Raw genomic sequence first — 17,015 nt, forward strand, 5'->3', positions numbered from 1 at the left:
CGTCCACGTAAAACAAGAGTGGTGGATGATCGCAGAATCCTTTCCATGGTGAAGAAAACCCCTTCACAACATCTACCCAAGTGACGAACATTCTCCTGGAAGTAGGTGGATCAGTATCTAAGTCCACCATAAAGAGAAGACTTCATGAGAGCAAATACAGAGGGTTCACAAGGTGAAAACCATTAATCAGCCTCAGAAAGGCCAGATTAGACTTTACCAAACAACAAGTAAAGAAGCCGCCCAGTTCTGGAACAGCATGAAACTAAGATCAACCTGCACCAGAATGATGGGAGGAAGAAAGTATGGAGAAGGCTCGGAATGGCTCATGATCCAAAGCACACCACATCCTGTGTAACACATGTATAGCATGTGTAGCAATGTGGTGGCATGGCGGGGGCAGTGTGGTGGCATGGGCATGCATGGCTGCCTGGCACTGGGTCACTAGTGTTTGTTGATGATGTGACTGAAGACAGAAGCGGCCGGATGAATTCTGAAGTGTTCAGGGATTTACTTTCTGCTCAGATTCAACCACATGAAGCAGGTGATTGGACGTCGCTTCACAGGACAGATGGACAATGACCCAAAACATTCTGCGAAAGCAACCCAGGAGTATATAAGGCAAAAAAGTGGAATATTCTGCAATGACCGAGTCACCAGATCTCAACCCGATCGAGCTGCATTTCTTTAGCTTAAAGGGAATGTGTCGCTAGAAAAATGATTTATTTATTTTTTTTAGTTAAACTGTTAGTATATAAATGATTAAACATTGTTCTAATTTTTTAACATTTTTTCACAAGTCAGGAAATATTATAAATTAGATTCTAATATATAACATTTCCATGTGCTGGTCACTAGAGGGAGCAATTCCCAAAATTGCAGCATTGGCATGTGGTAAAGCAACCACATTGCTTTATGCTGCAAAATTGGAGAAGACACACTCGCTTTAGCGTCCTCAAACAATCCCCCCTCTTTTATCCTGGCTAGTGCCAGGAGAAAGGAGGGGGTTGAATGTTCAAACCTCCTACACTGTGTGTTGCCATTTTTTGAGCGAATGTACAGTGTAGGAGGATTAGATACAGTGGTAAACACACAGTATAACACGAACATACAAAAACATAACTTACCTGCTCCTGCCGCCTCCGCTCCTAGTCCTTGCTTCTGAACATATGGACGGAAGCCGCGACCGGAAGTAGTCATCTTACTGTCGGGCCGCGACTTCCGGTCCACATGAAAATGGCGCCGGATGTCGCTCGGCCGAAGACCTTCCTTTTGGACTGTGTGGGAGCGGCGCATGTGATATTCCCACACAGACGGCGTACGCTATAGTGAATGGAACGGCTCCCATTCGCATTCTCTATGGGGACGTATGTGCCGTATTCCATCTCTGTATGTGTCGTTAATCGACACATACAGAGATGAAAATAAAATGGCAGCCCACATAGTGAAGTGAAGTAATAGTAATAAAAAAGTACAACACAAAAACACAAATAAATAAAATTTATTTTAATAACATACTAAAAGCTATAACATAAAAAAAAAAAATAATTTGCGCGACACCTTCCCTTTAAAGATTAAAGGTTCTCTTTAATCTGTGTCAATATTGCAGGATGCGATCAGGTGGCCCTGTAAATATAGGAGGTGTCCATTTGCAATAGAAATGAATGGATGAGTATTTTTATCTGCAATTACAAAGGGAAAACCGCTCCTAATTTTCAGCCATTTTTTAATCTAACTCACGTTTTTACGGCCGTTTTTGGAGCTGTTTTTCTATAAAGTCAATTAAAAACGGCTCCAAAAACGTCCCAAGAAGTGATGTACACTTCATTTTGGCGGGCGTCTTTTTACGTGCCGGTTTTGGAAAACGACCACGTAAAAAACGCCCTGTCGGAACAGAACGCCGTATCTCCCATTGAAACCAATGGGCAGACGCTTGCAGGAGTCCTGCTTCCGATTTTTCAGCTGAAAACACTGCATGTGAACATACCCTTAGAATGATGAAAGTGAAGTGAATGACTTTTCAGTTGACCGGTTCTCACACCGTGTATTTTTTGCACATTTTACGTGCCAAAAAGCACATTAAAAAAAATGCTTCATTACACTTGATTTTGCACAACTAGAGATTTATCGTTCGGGGGTCTAGGAAAGCTGGGCGACCACCATTACCCCCTCCTACTGGAGTGTGTTTGGGGATGTGACTAATGAACCTTTCACACTCCAGTAGGAGGGGTAATGGTGGTCACCCAGCTTTCCCAGACCCCTGAACGATAAATCTCTCTAGTTGTGCTGAGACTGAGAGGTTCATTAGTCACATTCCCAAACAGTCTCAGCACAACTAGAGAGATTTATCGTTCAGGGGTCTGGGAAAGCTGGGTGACCACCATTACCCCTCCTACTGGAGTGTGAGAGGTTCATTAGTCACATCCCCAAACAGTCTCAGCACAACTAGAGAGATTTATCGTTCAGGGCTTTCCCAGTAAAGTTGCATCATGTGTCCTTCATACAAGGGGGGGGGGCCGTCGGGGGTCACGAGAGCGGGGGTCTGTGAGATAGAGAGTGGGACAAACAGAGACACACACCTTACCTGCAGTGCAGTTGGTCTTCAGTATGGCGCCTGCTATCTCCCTGCAAACAGCTGCTCTGCTGTGTGACTCTGACCTGCGTCTGCGCAGTACAGAGACAGAGAGCAGAGTCAATGGAACGGCTTCCGTTCATTGACTCCTATGCCCTGTAGCTGCCGTATTCCATCTCTGTATGCGTCGTTAAACGACACATACAGAGATAAAAAAAATGGCAGCCCCCATAGAGTAAAAGAAAGAGAAAAAAGTACAACACAAATAAAATTTATTTTAATGACATACTAAAAGCAATATTATATAGAAAAAAAATAATTTCGTGATCATCCTACCATATATCCAACTTTACAGGTGTTTAGAAAGGTGCGGAGTAGAGAGGGAATATCACAACTGTTATCACCCCTCACTCCGGTTTTGGGTAACCCTGAATTTGGCCCAGGTCTGTCAGATCAGACCTTTAAGATATGGGTACAGCAGGGGCATTTTAGAGTAAGCATTTTTATAGGGGCAATGCATGGCTGCGTGGAGAAGAGCTTTCCCAGCCAGAGGGTCTCCCGGACGCGTCCCAATGGCAGGCGTTACAATTGACTCATTACTTGTCAAGACTACATACACCGGCTTCCTATGACCGAGCTCTATCTTCCTTTGAAACTTTGTGTTCTCAAACGGGGCATGTGAGACGGGCCCTGTCCAGTCTTTACTGCGTGCTGCTGTAACGGCAGGGGGTAGGGAGACGGACAAGTGAGCCCTAATCTACCCGCCACTCTGTCCCTGCCTACTTGCAACGACCCGCCCTAGGCGACGGGGTACAACTGGGCGGCGGTCCCTGCGCTCAGTAAGTGCACGACAAACACGACAAACATACAAGGAACACAAGCAAGGAAAAGGGGCCGTTGCCCACGGCAACACCGTGAGCAACCAGAGTGGTGAACGAGCCGAGTCAAGCCAGGAGTGTGCGAGGTACAAAACGAAAAGCAGAAGAGTAGTCGGTAAGCCAGGGTCGGTATGGAGCAGGATCAAAAATAGCAGGAGCTGTAGCTGGGCCAGGAACCACAAGGAAGGAAACCAAAGCAATAACAAGCACCGAGGGACAGGAAGTGCAGGCTTAAATAGACCGAGGGCGGGAGCTAGCTGAGTCTGGCCAGGTTACAATAGGCTCTCCCACTCCTAAGCCTGCCAGCCTGAATGGTGGAAGCAGGAGTCAGTCTCAGGGATGTATTCTCAGGTGCTGACTGATTAGTTCTGGGAGTTAACCCCACTGTGCCTGGCAGATCCTTTACAGTACCCCCCCTTTTATGAGGGGCCACCGGACCCTTTCTAAGTGGACCTGGCTTACTGGGGAAACGCAGGTGGAACCTCCTGACCAATACCCCAGCGTGAACATCCCGGGCGGGTACCCAAGTCCTCTCCTCGGGCCCGTATCCTCTCCAATGGACCAGGTACTGGAGGGAGCCTTGGACCATCTTGCTGTCCACAATCCTGGCCACCTCGAATTCCACCCCCTCCGGGGTGAGGATGGGAACAGGAGGTCTCCTCGAGGGAGCCAAGGACGGGGAGCAGCGTTTGAGGAGGGAGGCATGAAACACGTCGTGTATCCGAAAAGACGGGGGTAACTCCAGCCGGAAGGAGACAGGATTGAGGACCTCAATGACCTTATACGGCCCAATAAACCGGGGAGCAAACTTCTTGGACGGAACCTTGAGACGCAAGTTCCTAGACGACAACCACACCAGATCCCCGACCATAAACAGGGGGTTAGCAGAACGTTTTTTATCAGCCTGAGTTTTTTGTACGCTCTGGGACACCTCTAGGTTTTTCTGAACCTGGGCCCAGACTGTGCACAGTTCCCGATGAACGACCTCTACCTCAGGATTGTTGGAACTACCAGGTGAAACGGAGGAGAACCGTGGATTAAACCCAAAATTACAAAAAAAAGGAGAGACCCCAGACGAGTTACTGACCCGGTTATTAAGGGAAAATTCGGCAAGGGGAATGAAAGAGACCCAATCAAATTGACAGTCAGAGACAAAACACCTTAAGTATTGTTCTAGGGACTGATTAGTCCTCTCCGTTTGGCCATTGGTTTCAGGATGGAAGGCAGAGGAGAAGGACAGATCAATCCCCAACTTCATACAGAAGGCTCTCCAAAACAATGAAACAAATTGTACCCCTCTGTCCGAAACAATATTAACAGGGACCCCATGGAGACGCAGGATGTGTTTGACAAACAAGGTAGCCAACGTTTTGGCGTTGGGTAGTTTCTTGAGGGGCACAAAGTGGCACATCTTACTGAAGCGGTCCACCACCACCCACACCACCGACTTGCCTTGGGATGGAGGCAAATCGGTGATAAAATCCATGGAGATATGTGTCCAAGGTCTCTGGGGAATGGGCAACGAACGCAGTAAGCCCGCTGGTCGGGACCTGGGAGTCTTGGACCTAGCACAAACCTCACAAGCGGCGACGTAGGCCTTAACGTCTTTAGGCAACCCAGGCCACCAATAATTTCTGGTAATGAGGTGTTTGGTACCCAGGATGCCTGGATGGCCAGATAGTGCGGAGTCATGATTTTCCCTAAGTACCCTTAGCCGGAATTGCAGGGGAACAAACAGCTTGTTCTCAGGAAGGTTCCCGGGAGCTGCACCTTGATCAGCAGCAATTTCAGAGACTAAATCAGAATCGATCGAGGAAATGATTATACCTGGAGGCAAAATACAAGCAGGATCTTCCTCCGAAGGAGGGCTGGCCATGAAGCTACGCGACAGTGCATCAGCCTTAATATTTTTAGACCCAGCCCTATAGGTAACCAAAAAATTGAATCTGGTAAAAAATAACGCCCATCGAGCTTGTCTCGGGTTTAGCCTCCGGGCAGATTCTAGGAACACCAGATTCTTGTGGTCGGTAAGGACCGTTACCTGGTGCCTAGCCCCCTCCAGGAAGTGGCGCCACTCTTCAAATGCCCATTTAATGGCTAAGAGTTCGCGGTTGCCAATATCATAGTTACTTTCAGTTGGCGAAAACTTCCTGGAGAAGTAGGCACAGGGGCGGAGATGGGTGAGGGACCTGGTACCCTGGGACAAGACAGCCCCCACTCCCACCTCAGATGCGTCAACTTCCACGATAAATGGCTCCATTTGGTTGGGCTGAACCAGCACCGGGGCCGAGACAAAGCACTTCTTAAGGACCTCAAAAGCCTGGACAGCCTCAGGAGGCCAGTGGAGGAGATCAGCACCTTTGCGAGTGAGGTCCGTAAGGGGCTTAGCGATGACCGAGAAGTTAGCAATAAATCTCCTGTAATAATTAGCAAATCCCAAAAAACACTGTAACGCCTTCAGGGAGGCAGGTTGGACCCATTCCGCCACAGCCTGAACCTTGGCGGGGTCCATGCGGAATTCATGAGGAGTGAGGATTTGACACAAAAATGGAATCTCCTGTACCCCAAACACACATTTTTCGGTTTTGGCAAACAGTTTATTTTCCCGAAGGACCTGGAGCACCTTCCTGACATGCTCCACGTGGGAGGACCAGTCCTTAGAAAACACCAGTATGTCATCAAGGTACACTACCAGAAAAATCCCCAGGTAATTTCTCAAAATCTCATTTATGAAATTCTGGAAGACCGCAGGGGCATTACACAACCCAAAGGGCATGACGAGGTATTCGAAATGGCCTTCGGGCGTGTTAAACGCAGTCTTCCACTCATCCCCCTCTTTGATGCGAATAAGGTTATACGCCCCCCGTAGATCCAATTTAGAAAACCATTGGGCCCCCTGAACCTGATTAAAGAGATCAGGAATCAAAGGAAGGGGATACTGGTTCCTTACCGTGACCTTATTCAGGCTACGGTAGTCAATGCATGGCCTAAGACCACCATCCTTCTTCCCCACGAAGAAGAAGCCAGCACCTACCGGAGAAGAAGAGGGACGAATGTAACCCTTGGCCAGGGATTCCTGGATATACACTCTCATAGCTTCACGTTCGGGACAAGAAAGATTAAATATCCTACCCTTAGGAAGCTTAGCTCCTGGTACCAATTCGATAGCGCAATCGTATTCTCTATGAGGAGGTAACACTTCGGAGGCCTCCCTAGAGAAAACATCAGCGAAGTCCTGAACAAACTCGGGTAGCGTATTCGCCTCCTTAGGGGGAGAAATAGAATTAACAGAAAAACATGACGTACAACATTCATTACCCCATTTGGTTAGCTCCCCAGTATTCCAGTCAAACGTAGGATTATGCAACTGCAACCAGGGAAGACCTAGCACCAAATCGTACGATAATCCCTGCATCAACAGTACAGAGCATTGCTCCAAATGCATGGAGCCAACAAGGAGTTCAAAAACAGGGGTATGCTGTGTAAAATAACCATTAGCAAGAGGAGTGGCGTCGATACCCACTACCGGGACAGGTTTAGGCAAATCAATAAGAGGCATAGCAAGGGACATAGCAAATTCCACAGACATGATATTAGTAGAGGACCCTGAATCCACGAAAGCACTGCCGGTAGCAGACCTACCACCAAAAGAGACCTGAAAGGGAAGCAAGATCTTAGTACGTTTCATATTTACGGGAAATACCTGTGCGCCCAAGTGACCTCCCCGATGATCACTTAGACGCGGAAGTTCTCTGGCTGCAACCTTACGCTTAGGACAGTTGTTCACTTGATGCTTGTCGTCCCCACAGTAGAAGCAGAGACCATTCTTCCTGCGGAATTCTCTACGTTGTTGGGGGGACACGGAGGCCCCGAGTTGCATAGGTATCTCTGAATCTTTCGGGGAGGAACGAAGCAACGGAGCTTCGGGAGGCATCATGGGGGAGTCGGAGGAGAAAACACATAAACGTTCACGTTGTCGTTCCCTGAGACGTCGGTCAAGTCGTATCGCTAAAGCCATAACCTGGTCTAGGGAGTCACAAGAGGGATAGCTAACTAGCAGGTCTTTCAGGGCATTCGACAGACCCAACCTAAACTGGCACCTTAAGGCAGGGTCATTCCACCGAGAAGCTACGCACCACTTCCGAAAGTCAGAGCAATACTCCTCAACAGGTCTCTTACCCTGACTTAAGGTCACCAGCTGACTCTCGGCAAAGGCAGTCCTGTCAGTCTCGTCATAAATAAGTCCGAGAGCAGAAAAGAAACAATCAACAGAGGAAAGTTCAGGGGCGTCAGGAGCCAAGGAGAAGGCCCACTCTTGGGGCCCTTCCTGGAGCCGGGACATAATTATACCCACCCGCTGGCTCTCAGAACCTGAGGAATGAGGCTTTAAACGAAAGTAAAGCCTACAACTCTCCCGAAAGGAGAGAAAAGTCCTCCGGTCCCCTGAGAACCGGTCGGGCAACTTGAGGTGGGGTTCAAGAGGTGCGGTGCGGGGAACTACCAGGGTAGCATCAGGCTGGTTGACCCTCTGAGCCAGGGCCTGGACCTGTAGGGAGAGACCCTGCATTTGCTGAGCCAGGGTCTCACGGGGATCCATAGTGGTGTCAGGGACCAGGGGTAGACTAGGTATGGGCTTGTTATTATGTAACGGCAGGGGGTAGGGAGACGGACAAGTGAGCCCTAATCTACCCGCCACTCTGTCCCTGCCTACTTGCAACGACCCGCCCTAGGCGACGGGGTACAACTGGGCGGCGGTCCCTGCGCTCAGTAAGTGCACGACAAACACGACAAACATACAAGGAACACAAGCAAGGAAAAGGGGCCGTTGCCCACGGCAACACCGTGAGCAACCAGAGTGGTGAACGAGCCGAGTCAAGCCAGGAGTGTGCGAGGTACAAAACGAAAAGCAGAAGAGTAGTCGGTAAGCCAGGGTCGGTATGGAGCAGGATCAAAAATAGCAGGAGCTGTAGCTGGGCCAGGAACCACAAGGAAGGAAACCAAAGCAATAACAAGCACCGAGGGACAGGAAGTGCAGGCTTAAATAGACCGAGGGCGGGAGCTAGCTGAGTCTGGCCAGGTTACAATAGGCTCTCCCACTCCTAAGCCTGCCAGCCTGAATGGTGGAAGCAGGAGTCAGTCTCAGGGATGTATTCTCAGGTGCTGACTGATTAGTTCTGGGAGTTAACCCCGCAGTGCCTGGCAGATCCTTTACAGCTGCTCACTCCTGCTGAGGATTTCATCCCACCATATATTACGAAATTGGAAAGAGATCTTCAGATTACTGTAACACAAGAGCAAAGGGAAAAGATCATGCTCCTCACAAATAAGGCGTCTATTAGTAACGCCTATCAGGAAACCAGTATTAAAATACTATCCCGTTGGTTCAGAGTCCCACATGTGCTACATAAAATGTTCCCGGATGTTTCTCCTTTATGTTGGAGATGCGGCAGAGAAGAGGGAACGCTTTTACATATATTCTGGAGCTGTGAGAACCTTCGCACCTATTGGTCAGAGGTTCAAGATATCATTCTGGAGATCACAGGAATCTCGCTGGGAGATGATCCGGCATGGATTTTGCTGCACCACCACGATATACCTGTGGGGCGCTACAGGAAGATGTTAGTGAGACATTTGTTGAACGCAGCTAAGGCTTGTATTCCGGGGGGTTGGAGATCCTCTGAGCCTGCTGTGACTAGACAATGGCTGGAGCGCATTCACGAAATTCGGAGAATGGAGGAGTTGCTCCATTCCGCACCCAAACGAGCAACGCAGTTTCAGAAAACCTGGTTCTATTGGTTTGACTTCTGCAAGTCGGACAGATACAAGAGGGCCATGGGTGAACTGATTAGTGGAGAACCAGGGAGCTCTTGAGTTCTCTCTGTTCTGTGATGTGCTGTAGGGGGGGGGGGAGTGAGGGGAGAACATCTCCCCTTCTCCCTCTTAAGATTTTCCCTATACCCCCCCCCCTTCCTTTTGTCCTTCTACCCTGTCTACCCTTCGTTTACTTCCCTATTTGAATCAATCGTTACTAAGAATTGACTGAGATGTGGGTGATGGGGGGCGGATGAGGGTGTAATGCTGGTATTCCTGTCTTGCTATACTAATGCTTGTAGTGTATTGATGGTACTATGTTGGGAGGACTTTGATTGCATATTTACTTATTGTTGTTGAAATATAGGTTGAAATGATCGGCCCTCATGGGCTTTTTCTGTACCCATGTCACCCCCTTTTCTTTTTCTGTATCCCTATTTCTTTTCTTGAAAATAAAAAATTTGAAATATAAAAAAAAAAACAAAGGAGGAAACCCAGCGTGTGGTGATGTCCATGGGTTCCAGACTTCAGGCCGTCATTGCCTGCAAAGGATTCTCTACAAAGTATTTAAAAAAACATTTATGGTAATGTTAATTTGTCTAATCACTTTTGATCACCTGAAATGAGGAGGTAGTGTAGAAAAATGGTGGCAATTCCTAAACTTTTCACAGGAGATTTTTGTTTAACCCCTTGAAATAATCCTGAAAGTTTAAACTTCAATTGCATCTCAGTTGTTTCATTTCAAATCCAATGTGGTGGCAGCAAAACCCAAATCATGAAGATTGTGTCACTGCCCAAATAATTCTGGACCCAACCCACACACCCACCCACACAGCAAACACTCTGAACAAGCATAGCTGCAGTGTAAAGAATGGGGGTGGGACAGAGCATGAGTATTGAAGTACAGCGAAACTGGAGTCATTGATCATATCCAAGCCCTTATGAAGATTAGTCTAAAATGATGAAGATCAAAGTTATAATATATATATTTTTTTTATTGGAAAAAATTAACAAATCATCACAGAATAAAAACAGGAAACGGATCATAAACTCAGCAGAACAATTAGAAGGTCGGCCAGATCAGAGGGTTCATTAGCGGTTGTGTCCAGCGTCTTTGTTAGAGGTTTTGTCCAGCAGTGCCGCCTTGTGGTCATTTTCTGTGCTACATCCTGGACCCCTATAACCCATTACATAGCTGGACAGAAAAACTACTGCACTACCACCCTGCAAACTGCAGTGGCAGCCATATTGGTTGTAACAACTTTCCCATGAACAGATAAAACAAAGAAAAAACCTACACTGTAACCAGCGTCAGGAGGGGGCGCTAAAGCCGGTTTACTCTTCCAAACTGGATCATTTATGCAATGGTAAAACTTGTATTTCCCAATAGATTTTCTCCATTAATATAAAACTATTTACACGTGATCATTCTTCATCAAATCTTGGGAGATAAAACGGCAGCGTTATCCCAGTCCATACGGGATGCCTCGGATTCTCTGTGCGAGCTGCATGTCCTCCACAAAGAGAGTGCCCCTGTTGGCCTGGTGACTGAAGTGGTAAGAATCTTCAAAGAGACTCACGAGGAAGGCCTCAGCTGACTGTGGATACAGAAGAGCATTAGTCCCTCTTAAAGTGACAGCACTCCCGGTATAATTTACTACACAGCTCGAAGGACTGATCAGATTTCGCTTTTATGAGCTGTTAGCTAGAGTGATGGTGGGGGGGGGGGTGGGGTCTGGCCTCTGGAACTCCCACAATGCATCACAACCCCTATGCAAATGTCCCGCTAGGGCATATGGATGTGTTAGAGGGGGCGGGGGCTGAGTAGTGAACCACTGCAAAGAGCAGCTCCCTCTCTGGTTGACCCATGCGTTACATGGACAGTGCATTGTATGACATACTGACCTCTTGTAGCGCCATATGTGCGGTGCTTTGCCAGTAGTAAAACACGCCACGGGAATACTTCAGGCAGATCTCTCTCACCTGCAAGAATAAAAGGGGAATATCACTGACAATAAAGAGGAGCAGCCGCAGAGGACACATCCACTCACCAGGCGGAAAAACGGGGCTTTCTGAATGAGCAGATTGGTTGATTTTTGGTACTTTCTTATTTCCATCAGCGCACGGGCTCCTGGGCGGTAGCGTCTTCTTCGTTGCGTGCTCGGTCTGTGACTTGTGACTTGTGACTTGTTTCCCCACTACCTGTAAGAAAGAAATCCATAATCACAGCTGAAAATGAATCTCCCGCTACATGGAAATTCACTGTCTGGCCGGGGTCACACGTAGGGTAAACACGGCGGATTTTCTGCAACGGATTTCATTGCGGAAACTCCACAGCGTAATACAGAAGCAGAAGAGTGGAGGAGATTCAAACAAATCTCATCCAGACGCAGCGGAAAAAAACTTGCCAAACTTACCCAGATCTCTCTGCTCCTGTGTTCAACCCGGCCTCCAGGGATGATGTCTCATCCCATATGACTGCTGCAGAACATCAGAGGGACACGTCACCATGGCTACGGGTAAGTATGGGTTTTTTTGTTTGTTTTTTTTCTACCTTCTATGGACATTCCAGCCGAAAAACTGCACTTTTTCAGCCAGAATTACCTCCGGTGCCCAGGGCCAATACGCTGTGTACTTTTACGCCGCGTATCTGCCCTGTGTGAACATGGCCTATTACCTTAATGTCCCCCAAGGTACATCAGGTAAACAGATTTAAAACATAACATGCTACCTGCAGCCACCACTAGAGGGAGCTCATTGTATATGGTTGTACATTGAACTTGGTAACAAAACAGTATGCAGTGAGCTCCCTCTAGTGGTGGCTGCAGGGAGACAAAATTATACCATGTAACTGTCTACGCAGGAGATTTAGAGCTCTGTTTCAGAAAACTGTGCTCCAACTGCTGTAAAACGACATTAAGAAATGAATCAGCACAGAATGTTGGACCTAAAAAGGATATAAATTTGGACGTTCAAATTTTAGATACTTTTCTATGACTGATAATTTGGGGTCCATCAAGTCCCATTGATACCTGATTAAAGGGGTTGTACCACGAAAATAATTTTTCACCTATCCACAAGATAGGTGATAAATGCCGGATCGCTGCAGGTTGTTAACAAGAGTGCGGGTCCCAGAGTGGTGGTCACTCAAGTCATTCTCTATGGCAGTGATCCCCAACCTATTTTGCACCGAGGACCGGTTTGATGCAAGAACATTTTTGCGGGGACTGGCGGGGGGGGGGGTGGAGGGGTTAGAGTCAGTTCACACATTGCGTAAATACGGCGTATACCTGTATTATAATGCGGAAAAATCGGCAGCATAATACAGTAGCAGCAAAGTGGATGAGATAAAACACGTCTCATCCACACGCTGCATAAACGGAGTAGAAAAAAGGCTCAGAAATTGACGTCACAACATCGCGCCTGCCTGCGCGGAGCCGCTCACGGCAGAGTGCATAATTGGGCAAGGAGCAGTCAAACTTGACTATTTCCGTCGATCCCATAGGGAATGAATAGAGCGGTCGGACTGCAGGTTGGAAATTCTTAGATCCCTCATTTCATAATATATCTTCATGGGTGTGAGCTGTGTTCTCAGATTCCCTTCCCAGGGCCATATAGTAACGTGCTTCCTGCAACCACCACTAGGGGGAGACGATTGTGCACATGCATACAGCTCCTGTTGTGCCTATATAAATCAGTCCTCAGTTTGCTCCCCCTAGTTGCGGCCTTGTGCTACAGAAATTTCTGTATGTAACAGATTTTTACCTGCATAGAAACGAACCCTCTAAGATATAAAGCTGAGAAACGGATTACAATCTAGTATTACACGACCCGAGGTTATCTGAAATTCATTTTTAAAATAAAATATATAATGAGAGTGATAAGATGATCAAGGTGCAACTTTCTCTTACTTGGCGGAGATTGAGGAGGAGCTGCAGGTTTCTTCTGCGGCTGCGCCGACTTCCTGCGGGACGAGCTTTTCTGGGGTGGTTTCATGATGATGTAAAACGCTGCTGAGAGACATACAATCAGTTAAGCGGATAAGAGACGGTGACAATTCAGCAGAATCACAGGTGACGTAGGATAAACGGAGCGGTTTTATCATTCCCCACAACTCCCCCCCCCCCCCAATACCAAAACATTCAGGAGTCGGGAAGGTCGATTTTACTGCATCCAAGTCGCCACAGAGAGCTAGACTTATATACGTATATACTGACTGATGCCACCAATGCAAGTGACAAGAAAGTGATGACATTGACGGTGAAGATATGAGATTGCCGGATGTCAGTAATTAACGCACGCTGCATCAATGAATACAATAGATCCTCGTGGCATCAATTACCAGAACAGCGACATCAATGATCTATTTAATAATGCGGCAACAGTAGAGCTACCCGCAGCAGATCCCGCAAGCAATGGGCAGATGTTTGCAGACGTAATGGAGCCGTCTTTTCAGGCGTGATTCGAGGCGTAAAACGCCTGAAAATAGGTCGTGTGCACATAACCTTACAGAGAATCCGTAATCCAGACAAAGATGGGAAATTTAAAACTGGAGCAAAGGAAAAGTGGAGCAGTCGTCATGGAAATGAAAGGCCGAAGCTGGAGGACGATGAGCTGCAACAATGCAGTACAAATATACAGAAATAAAACATCTAATAATCCATATGATCTCTAGACACGCAGCAGCGAAAATGTATAAAATCAACACACACGATAGACGAGGAGAAGAAACATTCAGTCGAGAGCGCAACTTTTCTTAGGACTCTCTGCTTTGTGCCGTTTCTCTGTTATTCCTCCTGGAAATGTAAGAATTGACAGCTGTGTGTTACCAGTTGGGGGTGTGTCCCTACACAAACTGACAACGTCCAATCAGTGCTGACAGAGAGACTGTAGGGACACGTCCTTTGATGAGGAGAATGGCAACACCAAGTTATCTATTAATACATAAATTTCTAGGAGGAACAACAGAGGAACGGCACAAGCCAGAGATCTGAGAAAATACGCTCCAGAATAGTTATTTCATGGGGAATACAGGTATTTAATATAAGGGTATGTTCACACGCAGTGGTTTCAAACCTAATTCTGGCGTTTTACGACTCGAATTACGGCTGAAAAAACGCCCCTAATACGCCTACAAACATCTGCCCATTGCTTTCAATGGGAATTACGATGTTCTGTTCGCACGAGCCTTAATTTTACGTGTCGCTGTCAAAATACGGCGCGTAAAATGATGGCTCGTCAAAAGAAGTGCAGGACACTTTTTGGGACGTTTTTGGAGCAGTTTTCTCATAGACTCGTGAAAACAGTTCCAAAAACGGCTGTAAAAAACGCAGCGAAAAACGTGAGTTGTTAAAAAAACATCTGAAAATCAGGAGCTGTTTTCGCCATAAAACAGCTCCGTATTTTCAGACGTTTTTGCTCACTGCGTGTGAACAGAGCCTTACAGACACGTCAGGAGAAGTGACGGCTCCTCTTTAATAATATTGTCTGTATCCTGTATAATTCATGAGGACGCACGTGCTGCCCGGCGTGATGTCAGCGTCACCGTATCTATCAATGATTATACACTGAACTCTAGAAAACTGCCAGATACACCAGGACGACTGTATACATCAGAGTTTCCCAACCTTTTCAGGCTCGAGGCACCCCAGGGAAAAAAAATAATTCTCAGGGCACCCCTACCAAAAATTGTTTACAAAACGACAAAAAATGGCGAAAAACAAGCACTACAGTCTTAGGTTATGTTCACACAACGTTTTTTTGTAAGGCAGAAACTAAAAGTCTGCCTCCAAATTCATTTACGAATTTTGAGGCAGATTTTGAATTGACAGCGTTGTTTGATTTTTTATTTTTTTTTTTGCCCACATTTTTTTTAAGCCGTTGAAGCGAATGCAAAAACCGCAGACAAAAAAGCACCATAGTTGGAAACCACTTGAAGACCATCAACCCCCCACTCCCAGTAATGACCGTCAGCCCCCCACTCCCAGTAATGACCGTCAGCCCCCCCACTCAATAATGACCGTCAGCCCCCCCACTCCCAGTAATGACCGTCAGCCCCCCACTCCCAGTAATGACCGTCAGCCCCCCACTCCCAGTAATGACCGTCAGCCCCCCACTCACAGTAATGACCGTCAGCCCCCCACTCAGAGGAATGACCATCAGCCCCCCACTCACAGTAACGACCGTCAGCCCCCCACTCACAGTAATGACCGTCAGCCCCCCCCCACTCACAGTAATGACCGTCAGCCCCCCACTCACAGTAATGACCGTCAGCCCCCCACTCACAGTAATGACCGTCAGCCCCCCACTCACAGTAACGACCGTCAGCCCCCCACTCACAGTAACGACCGTCAGCCCCCCACTCCCAGTAACGACCGTCAGCCCCCCACTCCCAGTAACGACCGTCAGCCCCCCACTCCCAGTAATGACCGTCAGCCCCCCACTCCCAATAATGACCGTCAGCCCCCCACTCCCAGTAATGACCGTCAGCACCCCACTCCCAGTAATGACCGTCAGCCCCCCACTCACATTATAATGACCCCTCAGTAAAGCCACCATCAGCCTCAGTCCCCCCGCCCCCCGATAAAATAACCATCTGCCCCTCTAGTAAAGGGACCATCACAGACAGAAAGTGTGCTTACACCTGGGGAAGGAATAAATAAGGAGGTATAAGAACTATAACTCCCAGCATGCCCAGGTTGTTGCGTGATATCAGAGGACATTATAGAGAGGAGGTATAAGAGGAGAGAACTACAACTCCCAGCATGTCCAGACTGTTATTATGGGATATCAGAGGACATTACAGGGAGGAGGTATAAGAGGAGGGAACTACAACTACCAGCATGTCCAGGACGTTATTATGGGATATCAGAGGACATTACAGGAGAAGAAGGTATAAGAGGAGAGGACTACAACTCCCTGCATGCCCAGACTGTTATTATGGGATATCTGAGGACATTACAGTGAGGAGGTATAAGAGGAAAGGACTACAACTCCCAGCATGTCCAGGAGGTTATTATGGGATATCAGAGGACATTACAGGGAGGAGATATAAGAGGAGAGGACTACAACTCCCAGCATGTCCAGGACGTTATTATGGGATATCAGAGGACATTACAGGGAGGAGGTATAAGAGGAGAAGACTACAACTCCTAGCATGTCCAGGACGTTATTATGGGATATTAGAGGACATTACAGTGAGGAGGTATAAGAGGAGATGACTACAACTCCCAGCATATCCAGACTGTTATTATGGGATATCAGAGGACATTACAGGGAGGAGGTATAAGAGGAGAGGACTACAACTCCCAGCATGTCCAGGACGTTATTATGGGATATCAGAGGACATTACAGTGAGGAGGTATAAGAGGAGAGAACTACAACTACCCACATTCCCCCGGCTCCATTTCTCACACAACTGCTAAGAAAGTAAAGAAAACCGCACTTACCCTGCCCAGTGTTAATGGCTCCTCTCCCTCCTTCAGGCTTCTAGTGGGAAGCAGTGGACGGTGCTTGTAACGGACGTCCGCGCGTCATGTCTGCTACAACGTCGGGGGCGGAGCTTGTAGAAAAAAGAAAAAAGAAAAATATGTAATTTTTTTTTTTGCCGTGGATGAGCCGCGGCACCCCTGAACAGCTCTCGGCACCCTGGTTGGGAACCACTGGTATAGATTATATAATAGCCCCACAATATAAAAGCCAATAAAAACCAAAAGGCTCCCGCACTGCGTTCTTCCAGGTTATGTATCGCCCCCTTG

The 17,015-nt window shown here is 47.4% G+C and overlaps 1 protein-coding gene across 2 annotated transcripts; it reads right to left on the reverse strand.

The window, feature by feature from the left end:
- Positions 1–10,282: 10,282 nt before the first annotated feature.
- Positions 10,283–16,809, reverse strand: LOC142751008 (histone H3-like centromeric protein A). Of its 2 annotated transcripts, none has more exons than XM_075859976.1 (5): positions 16,707–16,809; positions 13,170–13,268; positions 11,310–11,460; positions 11,164–11,241; positions 10,283–10,856 (listed from the first exon to the last, which is right to left on the reverse strand). In XM_075859976.1, exons 3-5 carry the CDS (start codon positions 11,373–11,375, stop codon positions 10,722–10,724), a joined length of 279 nt encoding a protein of 92 aa, XP_075716091.1. In that variant the 5' UTR covers positions 11,376–11,460; positions 13,170–13,268; positions 16,707–16,809; the 3' UTR covers positions 10,283–10,721. The 2 variants fall into 2 exon arrangements, with proteins under 2 accessions (XP_075716091.1, XP_075716092.1); XM_075859977.1 differs by having other exon boundaries at positions 13,170–13,271.
- Between the last annotated feature and the right edge of the window lie 206 nt (positions 16,810–17,015).

The sequence above is a fragment of the Rhinoderma darwinii genome, chromosome 3, assembly GCF_050947455.1.
Source record: "Rhinoderma darwinii isolate aRhiDar2 chromosome 3, aRhiDar2.hap1, whole genome shotgun sequence".
In the NCBI taxonomy this organism is placed as follows: Eukaryota; Metazoa; Chordata; class Amphibia; order Anura; family Rhinodermatidae; genus Rhinoderma; species Rhinoderma darwinii.